Source organism: Cotesia typhae, unplaced genomic scaffold (genome assembly GCF_013202065.1).
Source record: "Cotesia typhae breed Kobodo isofemale line unplaced genomic scaffold, CoteBio_Ctyphae contig_22, whole genome shotgun sequence".
NCBI lineage: Eukaryota > Metazoa > Arthropoda > Insecta > Hymenoptera > Braconidae > Cotesia > Cotesia typhae.
The window spans coordinates 7,838,254-7,858,026 of NW_027423728.1; the positions used below are offsets into that span (position 1 = coordinate 7,838,254).

Genomic DNA, 19,773 nt, shown 5'->3' on the forward strand with positions numbered 1-19,773 from the left:
CTCAGATAAATGTCATGTCGTGTCAGCAACGACTTTAATAAACATACTGCGCATAAATAGATAAAAAAAAAAAAAAAAGACAATTATTCTCAGAGTATATTTTTCAACCATAGACTGTAAATTAGAATCCTCAAAGAGGCCTTTTGTTTTTTTTTTGAGTATTTTTTTTTCATTTCAGAATTGTAAACCGGTGTTTGCCGTGCAATCAGCTTGCTTGCTTGCTTGCTTGCTTTCGAGTTTAATACTGGCCAGCCATGGAATCAAGTTCTCATCAAACGTAGAGAAAAGGTATAGTCCAATAGTTTTCTGCTGTTAAATTGCAAATTTTTTAATTCTTTTTTATTCTTTTGCAGATATTAAAATAATTATTGAAAAATTTATTTCTTCAAGAAAAAATTTATAGGATAAATTTTTTGGAGTCTATAAATTTTATCAAGAACAAATATAGACATCTTTTCAATTTAAGCTACGTGCACACTGAAAATATTGGATGACATTAGCAGTTTTGACCATTTTTTAATTTTTTTTTTTAACAAATTTGGTTTGAAAAATTGAATTTTTTATTTTTTTATATTTCTACAAGTCAATTTTATTTTTAAAAATTTTTTTTGATAAAATTTAGTTGTTAAAAAAATTATTAAATATCTGCTAAATAAATTTTTATAAAAATTGAAGATATTTATGAAGGCTCCAAAAATGAAATAGGATTTTATTTCCTTTTTAAAAAAAAATTTATTTGAAGTTTTATCAAGGAGCTGAATAATATTGTGAAAGTTTAATTATTGGATTTTTTTTTTTTTAATTGAAGAAATAATTTACTAAATTTTTGACCAAGTTTATTTCTTCTTTGGAGAACTCTGGAACTCTCAACCCCGAAAAACCCCGAGTTTTCCTAAAAATGGGAATTTTATCTTCCAAAGATTTTCACTCTGAAATAAAAAAAATAATGAAAAAGTAATTACTTAATTATCGACAGAGTAATTGTCGCAAATTCCTCATTTGCATCGCCTCTCAACATCGTTTAATCGTTAGCATACTTTTTGCTTGTTGTACGTGAGTATAGAGGGTAAAAGTATACGTTAATGATAGAGATATAATTATTTACCTTCCTCCTGACCTCGTGAATGACCTTGATCTTGATAGTTCGTCAAGGACATATTAGCGAATCGCAATAATGCTATAGATTATATGATTATAAATTCTTAAACAAAGAACATTTGATTATAATCTTCTAATTTGTAAAATTATAGGGAGGTTAATTATTTTTATGATTGCTAATCTATTCATTATAATTAATAATTAATAATTACATTACAGACTGAAAAAAAAATTAAAGAAAATTTTTGAGCCTAGAAAATATTTTTATAAGCTTCTTTTTGAGTTAAGAAGAAATATTTTAAAACTTAGAAAATTTTTTTTCTTACTCTAAAATAATTTTTATCTTGAAAATTTTTTTCTTTCTGTGTACAATTTTAGTGATAAAATATGTCTTAAAAAATGTGTGTAATTTTTTTTTTACAGTACAGCGTCATTGCCCTTAATAACAAAATAAGTGAAAAGACTTGACAGAGATGCACATTTAAAAAACATTAAAATACTTGTCATTCATCATCAAAAAGACTCTCTCCTCATTCATCCCTCACTCTTGAGCTCAGTGATAAGCTATTGTTGAAATATGTTGCAGTAAGTGATGGTAAAAAATGATCTTTTTTTACATGTGATATCTTCAAATGTTAAGATGAAATATATCTTTTCTTTATTTATATTTTCCCGATAAATAATATAATATCGGCTAGAAAAAAATTTATGAAACATTTTTCTTTTTATCTGAAAGCAATTAATTTAATTTAAATTAATAAAAAATTAAAATTAGACAGTGCACTGATCTTCTTGAATATATTTGTAAAATCGAAGCGATAAAACGGATAAAAATTCAATAAGACTTGTATATAGTCCACCAACTTTAAAACCTTTGATAAGTAATAACATCCTCAAAACTATTCTTCTTTTTTAAGTAGCAATAAGTATTCAAATGCCTCTGACTTGGAATTCTGCCAAATACGAATTCAGAAGTATTAAATCTGTAATTTGTATTCAAGAAAATGTAAAACAATACAAGGGTATCATTTAATGTAGATAGTATATTACATTTATACCGAAAGGAAATTAAATACTGTTTATGTTTTTATTTAATATTTAAGAAAAATATAAATATAAATAACAATTTACAATAAAAATTTTAACAAATAAATTATGGCAAAAAAAAATTTATATAAAAAAAATCTAAAAAAAATTAAAAATGCAATTTTTTAAAAATAATTTCTCAAAACAAATTTGTTTGTTAAAAAAAAAAAATTAAAAAATATTAAAGACAGCTAACTTCAATGAAAATTAATTTAGCAGATATTTAATTATTTTTTTAACAAATAAATTATGGCAAAAAAAAAATTAACATGTAGAAATTTTAAAAAATTAAAAATGCAATTTTTTTTAAATAATTTTTTTGTTAAATAAAATTAAAACATTGTAAAATTGTTAAAATTAATGTTATAAATATATTTAAAATTAATCCGCACTGAAAAACAAAAATGAAGATGATTTTCTTGATTGAAATTAATTTTTTTCACCGTGGTAAAAAAATTTTCATAAAAGCTCCGGCGGATAAGTACAAAGCAGGGTATGAAAAGCTCCGCCTAAAATTGTCTGAATAGGCCCTTTGTTCTCGTTTGTTTAATGAAAATTTTATAAATATACACACGAGCAGAGTATAATAAAAAAGTATCATTAAATGTCAAGGCACATGAGGCCTTAATGATTATTCGGGAGCGAAGAAAACCCAAGATGTTAGCTTACACTTAAGGGAGCGCAAATTGTAGACGTGTGAGTAGTAGACAGCTTTTATATATAGGACATGTACAGTAAATGTGAAGTGAAAGCTCGCGCAGAAGGAAAAAGGAAGGGAAGGAGAGTAAGTGAGAGAGAAAATGAGCAAAAGCGACGCCAGAGGAGAGGAGGCGAGCTTACCACCCTCTCGGAGTAATACCAGTGTAGTGTTGGCCGTTTGACACTGCGGAGAAGACTAGATAACATTTAATCCAAGGCCGGGCTCAGTTCGACTCGTGTTACTTGCTACACTCGTATAGTACGTGAGCTTTTCGTTTCGGTCGATTGTATTTTAATTATTCAAATTAAAAGTTGTACTGAGCGAGTGTGTACATGGATTCTTTCACGTTACAGTCATAAATTTACTTCGTAATTATCTTTGCTAGATTTTAGGAAAAAAAATCCTTTAAAAATTGTTTTTATTAATCGATTATTTCTTCCCAATTTTTTTAAATGTTTGTTTAATAAAATTGTGTGTTTATTTTTTTATTAAACGTGAGAATTAGAGACAGCGCAGCCACACTTTTCATTTATTGTGCGCCGTCGCCTTCTCTTCAATTTAAGTGTTTTATACATGCATGTACGTGGAAAGAGATTCATTCTCAAGCAGAAATAGAAAAGTTAAAAAGGAAAAATTAATAACGTGGGTGAAAATTTTATGAATAGTCTCGAAAAATTACAAACAACCGTTGTGGATAAAATAAGTTTGTTAAATATTCATTATTATTGATATTTAATTAAAAGTGTGTAGTTTTATTTTATTTTTATCAATGCTAATCAGTTCACCTGTCTATAAACTACATTAATAAACAAACAAATCATCGAAAAAATCCGAGAAGTGATAGATAATTCTACAAAAAATGTAAAAAACTGAAGAAGAAATAATCCAAGTGTTTAAATATTTAAAAAAAAAAAAAATATATATATATATATATATATATCTAAAGAAGAGTTTAACATTTATTCGCAATGTCGTCCAAGATAATAAATATTAAACTTTTTATCAATCTTTTTACTGAATAAAATTTGAAGATTTTGACAACAACGATTATCGTTAAATTGATTACTACTAGAATAATGTCAAGAAAGTCAAGCAACCATGACCTAACTGAAGGACATTTTTAAATAGATTTTTATTCTTAAAATATATATTAAGAATTTTTTTTTTTTTTTTTTTCACTTTATAAATGAAAAAACTAAAATAATTTATCTTTATTTTTTATTAAAAATATTTGGATAAATTATTAAAAAAGTTTTGAATTGTTGCCTTCTTAGTTGTTACAAATACTCCATCACTTTACGAATGAATTTTTGTCAAAAATGGCATTAATTAAACCTAAAATATCATTAAAATAAATATTATAAATATCCGTCCAGTAATAAGAAGAAAATAATGTTTTTAAATAATAAGAAAAAGCAATCGGATTTATTTTTATTTTAAACGCTGTAAAAAAAAAAAGTCTGTCTTCCTGTTGTAAAATTACAATTAATTATGAAAAGTGATTAATAATAATGAATTACAGAATGTTATTAAATCAAAACAATTAAAAAATAAAAGTTGCAATAAAATAATTTCACTGTGATATGTTAATAGTATAGTGGGTATTTTAAAAACATATCGGAGCCAGTGGTATTACTCTGTAATTCAAGTTTAATTACAACAATCAATCAATCAATCAATCAATGAGGAAGTATATAAATAAATAAATAAATAAGAAGAAGCTGTGTTAGAGGGACATCAATTAATCGGTTGTCTGAAAATAAAATTTTAAATAAAAATTCTGTGAGCATACACTCCTACACATTAAATTTAAAAATAATAAATCTAAATATTTTAATTAGACTAATTTTGCTTAATATAAAATTTCCATATCAGTAGATATTGAAAATAAAATAAAAATAATTTTTTTGATTATTAGATATGAATAATGGATGAATGAATTGATGGATAATTCGAGTTTTTTTTTTTAGAATTACTAACAGACAATATTATTGAATCAAATGAAATGCTTTAAATTAGAAATATGTAGATATTAGTGGCACTAGAGAGATAACCAGTTACAATAGTAGATTGTTTAGCAAAGAGTTACATCGTGGAGAGAAGAACAAGATAGTCCGGTGGCTGTTGTATAGACTACAATAAAAACGAGGTTGTTTCCCTCGTGGTCTAGATAGCTGGGTCGTATTTTATCGACTCACCAAGTATCGAAGTAACTCTGGCGGACAGCGCAGGTCGTGGTTATCGAAATATATTTTTTGGCTTGCTAATTCAAATGTAAATATTTGTCATTAGAATTATATTAATCTGAAAAAAAAATTTTTAAGTTGTAAAAAAAAAAACAATCTACGTTTAATTATAAATTATTTTTTTACACAGTCTCTTCTGGAAAAAATTTAAATTTTTAATATAAAGTAAAGTACCTTTACTTTTTTTTTTAAATGCAAGAACAATTGTGTTCATTCTGAATTAATTATGCCATTTATTATTTATAAAAATAATTTTATTGTAATGTTAGGTGTTATATTTTTATTTCCTAAATTGTATGAATTTTTGGTATGAAATTGAATAACAAGTTTGTAGCAATATTTTAGGATAACTCTTTAGAATTTATATATCTTAGAAATGCGGGTAATTTTTCTGTAGAAAAGTATTTAAATGTTACGACTCAATTTTTGAATTTTAATTATTTTACACTACGGAGTATATTTAGAAAAAAAAAAAAAAAAATATTAAAGCGACATTAAAAGTATGGCAACACCACCAGATTCACCAGGCCCTGAGGAGGCCCTTTTTGAGTTTGAAAGCTCACGTGCTAGACATCAAGCCACTCGACCAGTGGCTATTGAAGAACTTCTCAGGCAAACAAAGTTTTCGAGGCAGGAGATATGCGTGATGTATCGTGGCTTCAAACAGGTATTTTTACTACTAACATATTTATCAACTAATAAATTTACTGTTTCTATTAATAAGTCTCATCAATTATTATTCAGATTGGGATTAAAATAACTTATGATTAATGGAAAAATAAGCTTAAGAAAAAAATTATTTTAATTCTCTATCTCTCTAGATAAATTTTAAAATGACCTTGTATCTTGAGAAATATTTATTTTTTTTTTAAATATAAGCTCATCCCGACATTATACTCAAATGAAAGCTCTTGATGAGTGTAACGTTGGGATGAGCTTATATTTTAAAAAATGTTAATATTTAAAAAAGTACAGTGCAATTTAACAAAATTAATTATTTAATAAAGTAAATTTTTTTTCAAAATATTAATTTAAAGTTAATTTATTAAAAATATTTTTTATATTTATTAATAATAAATATTATAAAGAAGAAATGAATAATAAATTGTTTGAGACTTATTTGTATAGAAAAGAAGAAATGTTAATAAATATATGCCGATTGTGAGATATAGATTTTATTCATAGAACTTGAGATAATAATAGACATCAAAGCTATATATTGATACACTTACTCTGCATATATATACACGAAACCGCACGTTTAAATGACGTTATTTCATTCTAAATGTACATCTGATATAGAGACTCATCAACAATAAACAAAAGTGCTTCAGATACACTATCTTACATTATTAGTCTGTTCCAAGTCTATACTAACGATAATATAGCGACTATTAACTATTATGCACCGCAGAAATCTGAAACTTTGAGTATTATGTAGTTTCGAAAAGCAATGATGATAACGACATAATTTATTGAAGTGCCGACGTGTACACTGAAAATCTGTAGATATGTGACATTTAGTTTTCTGAGAATTGTCAAGAATTAGACATTTTATTTGATTTAATTCGTAGAGTTGCGGGTACTTGGGGATATTTTAAACAAGTAGAAATAATAAAATTAGTCGGACGGAATTTTAGAAAGTTTTGAAGAAGTTTAAAATATTTATTGTGTAGAAAATAATTTTTTTTTGAAGAAAATTCTTTAAAATTTCTTAATAATAAACGAAAAAATTGTCTAATTAAATTATTTCTTCTTTTTTTTTTCACAAGAATTTATCATTTTATCGCATAAAATTTGATATTTATTTAAAAAAAAACTTGTAAAAAGTAATTAGAGTTTTATCTGTCGATATTTATTACATACAATCCCTTGATCAGCGACAAATTGAACGACATCGTAGTATTTCACGATAAATATGTTTCTCTTTTGAAACAAAGCACAATATGCAACTACTGCTTATATCTTTTCACAGTATTCGCAGTAAAATTCTTGAAAATTCGATAAAACTATTTTATCGATATGGAAATTTAACTTTATGTCGAAAACTAGAAGAAATTTAAGAGAAAGAATAAAAGTAGTATAAAACAATTTTTATAATCAAAAAATTTTGCCAAAAATAACTTAGCAAATTTATAACTTCCCTCGTGAGAAGTTTATTAAAATATAAGTTTGCATTTTTAATTTAGAAGTAAATTAATTTTTTTTTTTTTTTTTTTTTTGCTAAAAAAAATTTAAAAGACTCGCTAAAATAGCAAGCTTGTTTATTTCATGCTTTCGAGCCATAAACTTACTTCTTGTATCGTGTAAGAGCGTCCATAATTGATGAAAATAGTAAAATATTTAAGATGAGCATATTTCACGAGCCGACAGTAAAGCACAGTCCCAGCGCTAACGTCAAAGTATGTGCAATAGATTCACAACTGGCGCGCTAAAAAAAAAAAATACTTTACTTGTTTATTAAATATTTATTTCAATTACTATTTGTGATTTAAATTGTAGGAATTTTTTTATATCAGCGCTCTTATTAGCGAATCTCCGAGCTAATTTCGTTACAGTAAAAAAAAAAAAAAGTAATTTTTTGATTAAAAATTTTTGCACTTTTAAAAATATCTTCATTATTCTTGATCAAATTTCAAAACTTTTTTTTCCATTGTCACATTTTATTTTTCAACCAATCATGAATGAAAAAAAGCTATCTTTTTTTACACACCACCGTATGATTAATTGATCATGTTAGGAAATGGACCATATAAATCTTTGACACGTTTATTCATAGAGGAGTTATAGAGGAGCCGTACATATGTCCAGATTGATCGTTTTTTTTTTTCGAAGGGGGTGAAAAACGTTCGATCTACTTCATTCATAAATTAAGAGCTTAATTTAAAAAGAGTATCTCTTTATAAATTATTAAAAATATTTTTTTATAAACTTGCTATTTAAATTTTATTAATTAAAAATTATTTTGCAATTTAATAAAAAAATATTCAGTTTTTTATATTTAGTAAAATAATATAAAAAAATATTTGATAAATTTTATTTAACTAGTACAAATATTTCTAGGGTAGCGACTTTATTGATTAAGTTTAAAAATAATTTCACATTATTGTTCAAAAAATTGAAAATAATTTTCTAAAACAAAAATTTCACAGTTTAAATTGGGAAGAAAAGTTTTTTTTTTTTTTTTTTTTTTTTTTTTTTTTTCGTTTAAAGAGATAGTTTAAAATTTTTTTGCCCTTAATGGAATGTTATTTCACATGGAAATACATGTCAAAGAGAAAAACTGTTAGTTCTCAAGTTAAGTTTATGCCACACTCACTCATGACGTCATATTCAAAGAAAGGTAATCGATAAAGCACATCTGTCTTTTTCTTCCCTTTTTATTTTTCACCCTTTTCTCAGTTCCTCTCACTTCCTCACTTTCGCTCTATTTCCAGTTTGTATCATAATTTATTTTATAATAAAAGGTACACAATAATCGCATCGGAAGTACATAAATAGTAAATTTGTTTACTATTTACGATATATCATCAACAGAAAATATTTTATTTGTACTTACGACAGATTCATTTCCTAAAATAATATTTTGTTTATCAAAAATTTAGTTAAATATTTCAAAGAATTTAGAAAATAAAATTTAGTATTAATTTTTTACAATAAAATTTAGTATAAATTTTTTAAAATAAAATTTTAATTCTAAATGTTATTTTTTTTTTTTAAATAAAAATAAAAATTTAATTAAATTTAAAAAATTAAAATACTTTTTTTATTATTTGTTGATTTAAAAAAAATTTTTAATTAAATCTTTTAAAAGAAATATTAAGAAGAAATATAAACTCACTTATTTTCATCGTTATTTTCTTAAAAAAAAGCAACAGGTTAATTAAAAATAAGAACTTTTAACAATGCGCTTGTAAACTTCAGAAATATGCTTTAGAATTTTTTTTTTTTTTTTTTTTTTTGGATAAGTGAGCGAATTATTCTTCTATAAACATTAACTTCATTCTAATATGCAAACATATAAAAAGTAGATGGATTCCAGATCGATTACAAGTTTATCGGTCTTGTCAATCTACTTCTGGACAGTATCTGTTTTTATTATGCATGAATAAACCGAACTTTTATCAGGATAATTAAAAGTTTATGGCGAGTCATGACGGATTTATTATCTTTGATATTGATCAAAAATAAAAATTTTTATTCCTCGGAAAAAATCCAATCCATTTAAATAAAACGGATAAAAAAATCTTTTATAAAGAATTCTATAAAAAAAATAAATATAAAAGCTATAAAAATTCGTATTTCATTTCTTGCACTATTAAAAATAGTTTGAATGCAAAGTTGAAATTAAAAACACATTTATGAATATTTTTCTTCCACTCATAAATTTTACACAGCGAGAAAATTGCGGATGCATAATTTTATGACAATAACAAAAGTCTCTTCACCGCGTTTCTTTGCATCAGAGATTACCATTTGATTTTTTTTAAATTTTTTTTTTTTTTTTTTTTTTTTTATTCATCCACGAATTGAGCGGGCGCAACTCACTGTGTCACTAAACGACTCAACTTTTCACAGTATTTTGTATGCAACTCACGTACGGTATGATCTCAAAAATTAATCTCGGTTTTGACAGACTTAGCTTTACTTTTTCTTCAAGTTTTTCACTTCGTGACGATTTCTTGATAACATCTCGCCGTTTTTTTCTTTAATCTTTCTTTAGCCATCTTTTAACAGTTCAGAACTTTAATGTTAAATTCGCTTATAAATTTTTGGAAGTAATAAATAATAATTAGCTTCATCTAGGTAAACTACACTGAGAAAAAATTAAGAAGAAATAAAAAAATTCTCTAAATTTAGAAAAAAACAAATTTTAAATAGACAACTTGAGAATTTTAATTTAAAATTGTTCCCGCGCAAATTTAAAAAAGTTTTTTTAAAAAAATTCATTTCTTGTCACAAAAATCTTGATTTTTATCAAAAGAATTTTTTTTTTAATTAATATTCTTTTAAATTATCCAAAAAAATTTTTTTTTGTGATATATATGTCTTCTTTTTTCATTAAAATGATTTTTTATATTTCTTCTTTTTTTTATAAACAAAATAAATGTATAGAAATTTTTTAAAAAATTTAAATACAGTGTTAAAAAATTATATAGCGTTTAAAATTATTTATTGATTATAAATTAATAATAATTTATAAAAAAAAATATATTTACAATAATTGACATTTTATTATTTAAAGTTAAAAACTACTCACAGTATAAATAAGACTTTATAAATTTAGTAAAGTCATAAACTTCATACTTTCTTGAAAGTGTAAAATTTTTTTACTTTTCTTTAGAACATATATATAAATATATAAATATATATACTAAAAGAAAGCCTAAAGTAACTTTTTCATCTGTTTGAAGGAATGCCCGGAGGGCGTTGTTCAAGAAGAGTCATTCAAAGACATTTATGCAAAATTTTTTCCACACGGAAGTGAGTTTAAATTAAACAATTATTCACTTTTTCAATTTAATTGGAAGAAAAGAAACAAAATAAACTAAGAGGATTTTATTACTTTCTTCTATTGTAGATTCCAGCCTTTATGCTCACTACGTATTCAAAGCTTTCGACGTTAACTGCAATGGGGCCATCAGCTTCAGGGTAATTGTTAATATCTCTTCTTTATGATTTTTTAATAATATATTTTATATAAACTTTTATTATACCATTAAAGCTTTTTTCTTCTTATAAAATCATCTTTATAATAATAATAATAATAATTTGAGAAGAATAAAAAGGTGTAATTGCTGTCTCGTATTTCAGGATCTACTTGTTACTCTCTCGACGCTACTGCGAGGTAGCATTTACGAGAAACTTAGGTGGACATTCAAGCTTTACGATATTAATGGTGACGGATGTATAACCAGGGGCGAACTCGGAGAAGTTGTCACGGCTGTGCATGAACTTATGGGCCGCAAACATCCTACGGAAGAAGAGCGTAAAGCTAAAGAACAATTAGATAGAGTCTTTGAAAAACTCGATCTTAATCATGATGGTGTAATTACGATAGAGGAGTTCATCGAAAGCTGCCTTAGAGTAAGTATTTCTTTTTATCATTACACTCAGAGAAAAAATTATATTCTTCTTTGTAATTTAAAAAAAAAAAAAAAAAAAAAAAAATATTACTAGAAATTTTGCTCTTTTGCTGAAGAAATATTATTTTTTTTGAAATATTTTTTTTTTTTTTTTTTTTTTTTTTTTTTTTTTTTTTATAAACGAGAAATATAATTTGAAGAAAAATTAACAAGTTTGTAATGACAAAAAATTATTCCTTAGTTAATTAATTTATTATTTCTTTTAGAAATTTAAAATTTTTAAATTTACATCCCTATCAGTAAAAATATATCTAATTAATTCAGATTAGGCTTATTATTATAGTAAATTTATTATGATAAGTATTTAGACCTTGTATCTTGAGAACTATTGACATTTTTAAAAATATAAGATCATCCTAACATTACACTCATCGAGACCTTTAATTTGAGTACCCACATCAATTTTTCATATATTTATATATATTATATATATTTATATATCAAAAATATATGAAAAATTGATGTGGGTACTCAAATGAAAGCTCTTGATGATTGTAACATCAGGAAAAGCTTAAATCTTCAAAAATGTCAATATTTAAGAATAAAAATTGCAACATCTAATTTTTAATTAATTATAATTACAGGACGAAGTGATCACACGATCTCTCGCAATGTTTGACTGTGAATTCTGATCTCCGGCTAATCTAAATCTTGTGCGATCAACTGATCAGCAATCATTATCATCATCATCTTCACCATCGCCTTACGTGTTCAATTTAAAATTAATCATTGGTACCATTCCGTTAGTTTCATCGATTACCAACTGTTGCCGACTCAATTCATGTATATTCATGATCACTATTACCATTGAAAAAGTTCCGTACGAGACAATTAAAAAGAACTTTAAATACTACCGAGTTTTAAATTTCTGTTGTTACGACGAAATTCCTATAATTGATTGTAATTGTCAATTACTAATACTCAGCGCCGAATGAAATTATTTATTATTTTAGTTATTAATTATAATATAGTGAATATTAAATCTAATTACACACATAGGTAATGTGAAAAATCAAATGATATTAATAGAATAATTTTTAAAATATTATTCAGGGAGAGCGGTTAAATATCATCCTTCATATTCGGGTGATACGGAATATAACCCGCCGTAAATGTTACATAGAAATAGAAATCTTTTTTGTTACTAACTTAATTATCAGTCGTTATTTCAAACGATTTCATAATATATCACGTGACAAATGCCAAAAGGGAGTTTAAAAAAATTTTTTTTTGCCAATTACTTTGTAAAGATATGCTCAAAGGTGATAAAAAAAATTTGTCAAAGCCAAAAGAGCGTATGTTTCAAATTTTACGCGCTTTTGGCTTTAAAAAGTTGAAAAAATTTTTTTATCATTTTATAAAAATTAAAAAAAATTTTTTCCGTGACCATTTTGCCCCTTTTTGTAATTTAATTTATAATTTTTCATATTTATTATGATATTTCTTCCTTGATGTAGAAACTTAAAAGTTGTGTGATTTAAAATTAAAAAAAAAATTTTTTTGTTGACCATTTTGCCCCTTTTTATAGTTTAATTAAATTTTTTAATTTTTATAATATATTGACATTGAGTTGATTGGCAAAAAAAATTTTTTTGTCCGCCCTTTTGGCACAAAGCCCTATCTCACTGTAGGATTACGCTCTTTTGGCATTTTTCACGCGATATCTATAATAAAGAATAAAAGTTTATTAGTATGAGAGTAATATGGAGTAAGTATGTAATGTTTATTATTAAATAAAATATTTTAAAACTATTATTATTGTAAAATCATGATAAATTCTTTGATTTTTTTTACTAAAAAGAATTTATCTTATAAACTATTTTATAGTTTACACAAATCACTCTGCTGTGACAAGTATAGCCCGTGTAAATAAAATTATTAATTGTGGATTCATGAAACATTCTGCACATTATTTAAATATTTTACAATTAATTAATCAATGTTTAATTTTATTTTTAAAAATAGGAAAAATTTGTCTATCCACTTTGTGATATATTTTATTGTAGTGACTAACGATTCATTAAGCACTGCCGAAATATTTAACAAAAAAAAAAAATGATTTTATTGTTGGAAATTAAAATGTCTATATTTTAAAAATTCACTAAAAAATTATTAATCAAATTTACTTAAATTACAAAATTAAAAATTCACAATAATTATTTAAATATAATTATCTCACTATTTTTTAAACTCTTTAATTTATTTTCTATTTAATAAATTTTTTAAAAAATATATATGTTTTTTATTAAATGTTAATTTTATGAAAAATTATATTTAATATAATTAATTTTTTATATTGTATAAAACTAAATAAATTATTAATAATAATTTACATTCGCAAATATAAATTTTGAAGAATGTTTCATTAATTCCAAATAGTTACACATATATATATTTTTTTTTATTACACGGACACATATTGATATATAGATATAATATTTAGAAAATTGTAAGTGAATTCCAGTTGAATAATAATAAAGAATTTAAATAATTAAATATTAACATGTAATATCAATCACTTTATTTATACTACGAATATATATTACTAAAATCAAATATTTTTTTTTTTAATATTCTTATTTCTTCAATTAAATAAAAAAATAAATTTATTAGTTCACCATCAAAGTTCGTCCACTTTATCAGTATCAAAGCCAACTTAAGGAAAAATGTATGTTAAATGCAAGGCTCAATGTACAATTAAATAATTAAAAATAAAGTATTCTCGGCCTTTCTCGATTACTAATTTTAATTGAAAAGACTCCATAAAAAAAGGTAATTGCATTGTAATTAGTTCACAACATCTTAAAAGCTTTCACGAAATAATAAAGAATTTTTATATACAATAAAAACACAAACCAAACACTTGGCAATCAACATCTAATTCAATAAATGAATTAGATGTAATTATTTCATACAAGCTAATTCAACGAGTTTATTAAAGTTGAAAATGAAATAATAAAAAAAACAAATTTACTGATTACTACGTTGTTGTATTAAAAAATAATAAATATTAATGTACGAAACACTAATTATATTTTCATTATTTTTTATTTATTTACACATAATAATCTATATTATTAAGAGAAAAGTCTTGACCTGGAGTTGTGCCTTTTCATGGTTCATTAAAAAATTACCCTGTATCTCATGAACTATTGACATTTTTAAAGATATAAGCTCATCCCGATGTTACACTCATCGAGACCTTTCATTTGAGTACCCACATCATTTTTTTATATATTTATATATCAAAAATATATGAAAATGCATGTGGGTACTCAAATGAAAGCTCTTGATGAGTGTAACGTCGGGATGAGCTTAAATTTAAAAAAATGTTAATATTTAAAAAAATACAGTGCAATTTAACAAAAGTTGCTAGTGATAAATAATTTATTGTTATCTACCGTTCTTTTTTCTGATGTTTTCTTTTTTTTTCCTTTCCTTTATGCTTGGACTTTTTTTTATCTTTCTTCGCCTTCTTAGATTTAGTTTTCTCCACCCATTTCAAAGAAAGCTCAACATTATCTAACTTACTTACTATCTTCTTATTATACACCGGCTTTTGTATTTCTCCAGAGTCAGATGTGTCTTTAACTTTTGTCGGGTGTTGTGGAAGAACTGGGCCATAACTATTAAGTAAGTCTTCTGATTCAGTAACAGTGTTGAAAGATAAACTTTCCTTACCAATTACTTGAATTTCTTCGTCCTTAAAAGTGATTAAAGTTGACTCGTTAAGTTTTGACTCACCTCCAGCTTCCGATTCTGGTATATTTTTCGATAAAATTTTTTTCGATTTCATCAGATCATCTAAATCCAACTTGGCAAAAATTCCTCGAGGAGGAGAAGTATTTCTTTGAGCATTTAATTCAGTAGCAGGTTTTCCAATTAACAACGACATTACAGTATTATTATCAACATCCTCAGGATCATCCTCAGCTTCGGACTCATCACTGCTACTCAAAAATATCGCTTTAAACAAGTCTTTATTTGCCTCAACTTTGGCTAATTGCTCAGCGACTAATGAACTAGCTTGACTTTCATCCGCTTTATCGCTCTCATGCCTGTTTGAACTTTTTAATGAATTTACACTAGTTGTTGCTAAATTAGTTGAATTTAAATTAAAATTATCTTTTTTATCATCATTTTTAAAACTATTATCCTCCTGTGATTTATCAACTTTTGATTCCAAATCCAAATTATCTTCCAATAAATTTACTTCACTGCTTGGATTTTTTTTTTCAAAAGATTTATCCATTATAACAGGCTCTTTGAAGGTTCCAGCAGTGTCAGTAGCTTTTTGGTATTTATCCTCACTGTTATAAATATTCAAAGATTCAAAAACAGAATATCTTTTACGTTTTTGCGGCTCTGCTTTCATACTTTTACCAAAAAGCTCCGGTATATTTAATTGTTTGCAAACTACACTGGCAGGTTGCCAAACTTCTATTGTTCTTGTTAGCTTCCCAAACATATTCATTTTTGCAGCTTTGATCATTTGATCTTCAGGAACCGAACTCAAAGTATTATTCACAGATTTGCTGATAAATTCTTTTGTTTCAGTACTAGAAATATTTATTTTATTAAACGATTCTTCTTCTGACTTAGCAGAACTTTCATCTATTTTATCTAAATCAATATCTTTGGAACTTATTCCATCATTAGACGAGATTTTCCTTGATTCTAAATTTTCAGAAATATCCGACGATTTTTTACTGCTTCCTTCAACACCTCCAAACAAAAAATTTGAAGAATTTAATTTATCCATCCACGATAATTTGGATTTTTCAATAGGAATTGAACCTAAATTATCAATTTTAGAATTTTCATTCTGATTAAGTAATTTAGATTGATCATCATTTTTTTCACTGCTTGGCTTGTCATCTAAAATTTTTAATCGTTCATCAGCATTCAATTTTTGTTTGAAGCAAGATTTTTCTTTATTGTGCTTATCCTCGTGCTTATCTGGATCAATAGAAGAAAATCGGCTTTTTTTTTTTTTTTTATGAACTGGCTTGTAATCCCTAGGCAATAAAGGTGGATCAAAAATTTTTTTTCTACTCAAATAATTCTTCGCTACAACAAAACCTTCTATACAATTGTCTTTAGAAGCATTATCTTTTTTCTCATTACTCCTTCGATTTTGTCCTTTAGACTCGGGACCCAGAGAAAAATCGTAATTAGACATATCCGTTGATGAGTAAATATCTTCGTCATCAGCTTCAAAAATACCTACTCCAAAAGCCTGTCCTCGGATTGAAAGCTTTTTATTTTTATCTTGCATTGTGAATGTTGCTGTATCAAAAAGATTGAAGTTATTGGAAAGAACAGATTGCCTCTCTAAGCCACTGTATCCAATACCAAAACAATTTTCTTTAGGATTACATCTGTAAAAATTAAAAAAAAATTTAATTAATTTTTCTAAAAAAATTCAATTAATTTTTATTAAAAAATTAAATACCTGAAGACTTCATAGTCATCTGGAGCAAATAATATTTCTTCATCATTATCAGAACTTTCAGAATTACTATCATAAGCAATTATTTCCTGGCCAGGCAATGTACATCCATAAACTTTTTTTTTAGTATTTCTTTGATGAATTTTTTTTTTATCTTTTTAGCTAATCTAGGCCCAACACCTTGTCCTGGTTTCCAGCCCATTTTTTTAATAAAATAACACCCATTGTGTACCTAATAAAAAAAAAAATAATTATTAATAATATTTTTTTAAATTGTAGGAATTAAAATAAAATAAATAGTCTTACGTGACTGGCTTCAACAATTCTTTGAGCACAGGTTCTCCGGGAATAGATTGACTATTATCAGTTTGATCTCTTCTCCGTTTTTGGCTCTCTCAGATCGGTCACTAAAATCTCCAGTAGCTCTTATTCCAGTTGGTGCAATACCAAATTCACCAGTATCCTCTTCGTCCATAAAATCTTCAGGGCGCTGTGAAACATTTTCAGCTTTACTGCTACGAGATGATTTAAATTGTTGTGGTCTCCATCCGTCTCTGGTGCCGACACTATTAAAGTATCCAGCAGAAAAACCTCCAGTGAATGCTCCATGGAACCTTCGTCTGCCTTGATCATCCAGGGCATATTGATCTTCGACAGTAACAGGTTTTTTTCTTCGCAGAGTATCTTAAAAAAAAAAAAAAAACAATATAATTATTTAAATTATAAATAGTAAATAATTGAATATTTTAATAATACTGAAGTCAGCTGACAGCTGTCAAATTTTTTTTTTTATTTTTACAACAATCAAAAATTATTTTTTTTTTTAATTTTCACATGTGAAAATTTTTTTTATAATAATTTAACTTCCATAAAATTATAAAAAAATTTTTAATGTTTGTCAACTTCAGTGTCATATATTTTAAATACCTTCTTCAAGTTCTTCCAATGCTTCTCCAAATACTGCAAAATTTTCATCATCATCGTCATTATTACGATTACTCATTTTTTTATTTTATTTGTTGTTTACATAAAACACATGTGAAATTATTAAATTTTTAAAACGTCAAAGGTACATCATAAAATTTAGGCTATACTAGACTATACTACGTAAAGGATTGTACACACTGAAAATGGCAAAGCATAACAAGTACTGTGCTGCCATCTGGAGAATTAATGATTAAATATATTTTGACTTAGTGCAAGTCACTAACAAGAGCAAAAGAGACAGAACTTGTGATAGTAAACAGCAATTAACGCACACTAAACACCTGTAATTTACTCAGAAAATTATTTAGTAATGAATTGACAATTTTTTTGTAATTTATTGCAAATTTTCTAGTTTTTTTAATAAAAATTGCCACAAAAAATATTTACACCAAATAAAATTTTACAGTGATAGGTTATGTGTATCACCTGTTGCTACTAAAACTAAATAAAGAACATTTTGATTTTTAATTAAAAATTTTTACCGTATTAAAAAAAAAAAAAAAAAAAAAAAAAAAAAATGGTAAATGCAGAGACAGAAATTCGAAAATTAAGACCAAAGGAACTTTGCTCGCTGGCAGCAACTTTGAGTCCAGATTCTTGGAAACTACTTATGGGAATTATTCCAAAAGATGGATCTCAAAATCTTCCAATGTTTACTAAGGAGCACCTTGAGTAAGTAACACTTGTATTAAAATATTATTTTTTAAAGAAATTGAAATGAAAATTAATTTAGCAGATATTTGATAATTTTTTTAACAAATAAATTGGAGCAAAAAAAAATTGACATGTGGAATTTTTTCTTTTAATTTTATTATAACAATTTTTCTAAGAAAAATAATTATAGAAATTTTAAAATGTCGGCTCATTTAATTTTTATGATTTAATATCACAATTTTTTAAGTGCGTCAATTAAATAATTAATAATTTCAGTATTATTGAATCAACGGGACTAAAACAACGTCGTCTACCAGCTGAGATATTTTTGGAAGAATGGTCGACCATGGGACGTAAAAGACCTACCATAAGAAAATTAATAAACTTGTTAATTCAAGTTGAATTATTCAGAGCGGCTGATTATCTAGCTATTGAGGTGCTGAAAGAAGAGCCACCAAAACGGCCTCAAAGTGGTCCAGCAGCGCCCATTGATATCTTTGTAAATTTCGAGGAAGCTCCCGAGAATCAAATTATTGTTCGAGTAAATGATTGTCAGGAAGTTCAAAAAGAAAATTATGCAGCGCCGTCGATAAATAATGACAATTTACAGCACGTTTATGAAGAAGAAAAATTCCATGCAGAAAATGTACCAAAATTCCCGTTCAATAGTAAATCCGATTTAATGAAGTTTAGTTCAGGCAGTTCCTATGAAGAAAAAAATAACAATTGTGATATAAAGTATGGAGAGGAACAGGAAGAAAATGTTTTGCCAAACTTTAAAGAATTGAACCTGCAAAGTAAAGGTGAAGTAAGCAATAAAGGAAACATAAATTCTGAAAAATCATCTAAGTCCGTACTTTCGAATAGTTTTGATGGATCGACGTGTGAATCATCTTATCAATCATCAAGTTCAAGTCAGTCTGCTGTTAATCCACAAAATAATTCCATTTTCTTGAGTGATAATTTGCCTGTAATTTTAAAAGAAATTAATGGACAAGAGACTAATTGTAAGTCAATTCAATATTATTATTCAAAAGATTCACACCAGAATTTACCATTACCTATACTAGAGTACCGGGAGTAGGTGTCTCTTGAGTTATGCAAAAGATGATTTAGATGATTTAGCAATGTAAATACTTGACGAATATATTAAAATTAATATAAATAGTGTATATTAAATATATTAATAAAATAAATAAATTTTACAATAACAATAGCAATAATAAAACTGTGTTGAAAAATAATTTAAATTTAAATTAACAAACTTGCGGAGTAAATAGAGTATTGTACAAAAAAATCGTAATTTAAATCCAATGAAAATTTGTAAAAAATCTAATTTAATTTAAAAATTCTAGGATTTTATTTTTATATAATATTTCAATAAATTTTATTACTTTATCAAAG

The 19,773-nt window shown here is 25.5% G+C and overlaps 3 protein-coding genes across 6 annotated transcripts; 2 read left to right on the plus strand and 1 right to left on the minus strand.

Annotated features, from left to right (window-relative positions):
• Positions 1-18: 18 nt before the first annotated feature.
• On the plus strand, positions 19-13,420 carry LOC141524309 (A-type potassium channel modulatory protein KCNIP1). Of its 4 annotated transcripts, none has more exons than XM_074238120.1 (8): positions 19-116; positions 179-288; positions 354-1,693; positions 5,649-5,797; positions 10,545-10,614; positions 10,712-10,782; positions 10,945-11,217; positions 11,861-13,420. In XM_074238120.1, exons 4-8 carry the CDS (start codon positions 5,777-5,779, stop codon positions 11,906-11,908), a joined length of 483 nt encoding a protein of 160 aa, XP_074094221.1. In that variant the 5' UTR covers positions 19-116; positions 179-288; positions 354-1,693; positions 5,649-5,776; the 3' UTR covers positions 11,909-13,420. The 4 variants fall into 4 exon arrangements, with proteins under 4 accessions (XP_074094221.1, XP_074094219.1, XP_074094220.1 ...); XM_074238118.1 differs by lacking the exon at positions 19-116 and having other exon boundaries at positions 169-288; positions 354-1,053; positions 1,522-1,693; XM_074238119.1 differs by lacking the exon at positions 19-116 and having other exon boundaries at positions 169-288; positions 354-1,049; positions 1,522-1,693.
• Positions 13,421-13,774: 354 nt separating this feature from the next.
• Positions 13,775-17,878, minus strand: LOC141524272 (G patch domain-containing protein 1 homolog). The gene is given in 7 exon segments (XM_074238041.1): positions 13,775-16,657; positions 16,732-16,885; positions 16,888-16,932; positions 16,935-16,960; positions 17,035-17,122; positions 17,125-17,412; positions 17,656-17,878. Coding segments are annotated over 7 exon segments (2,661 nt in total). The 5' UTR covers positions 17,732-17,878; the 3' UTR covers positions 13,775-14,673.
• A 99-nt stretch (positions 17,879-17,977) lies between these two features.
• On the plus strand, positions 17,978-19,597 carry Tub (interleukin 1 receptor associated kinase 4 tube). The gene is made up of 2 exons (XM_074238110.1): positions 17,978-18,387; positions 18,646-19,597. The coding sequence occupies exons 1-2, from the start codon at positions 18,233-18,235 to the stop codon at positions 19,451-19,453; spliced, it is 963 nt and encodes a 320-aa protein (XP_074094211.1). The 5' UTR covers positions 17,978-18,232; the 3' UTR covers positions 19,454-19,597.
• Positions 19,598-19,773: the final 176 nt, after the last annotated feature.

Coding starts and splice junctions, on each gene's coding strand:
- LOC141524309 (XM_074238117.1), top strand. CDS start 5,633: ATGGCAACACCACCAGATTCACCAGGCCCTGAGGAGGCCCTTTTTGAG. Junction 5,798..10,544: donor TGTATCGTGGCTTCAAACAG/GTATTTTTACTA, acceptor ATCTGTTTGAAG/GAATGCCCGGAGGGCGTTGT. Junction 10,783..10,944: donor ATGGGGCCATCAGCTTCAGG/GTAATTGTTAAT, acceptor CTCGTATTTCAG/GATCTACTTGTTACTCTCTC.
- Tub (XM_074238110.1), top strand. CDS start 18,233: ATGGTAAATGCAGAGACAGAAATTCGAAAATTAAGACCAAAGGAACTT. Junction 18,388..18,645: donor TTTACTAAGGAGCACCTTGA/GTAAGTAACACT, acceptor TAATAATTTCAG/TATTATTGAATCAACGGGAC.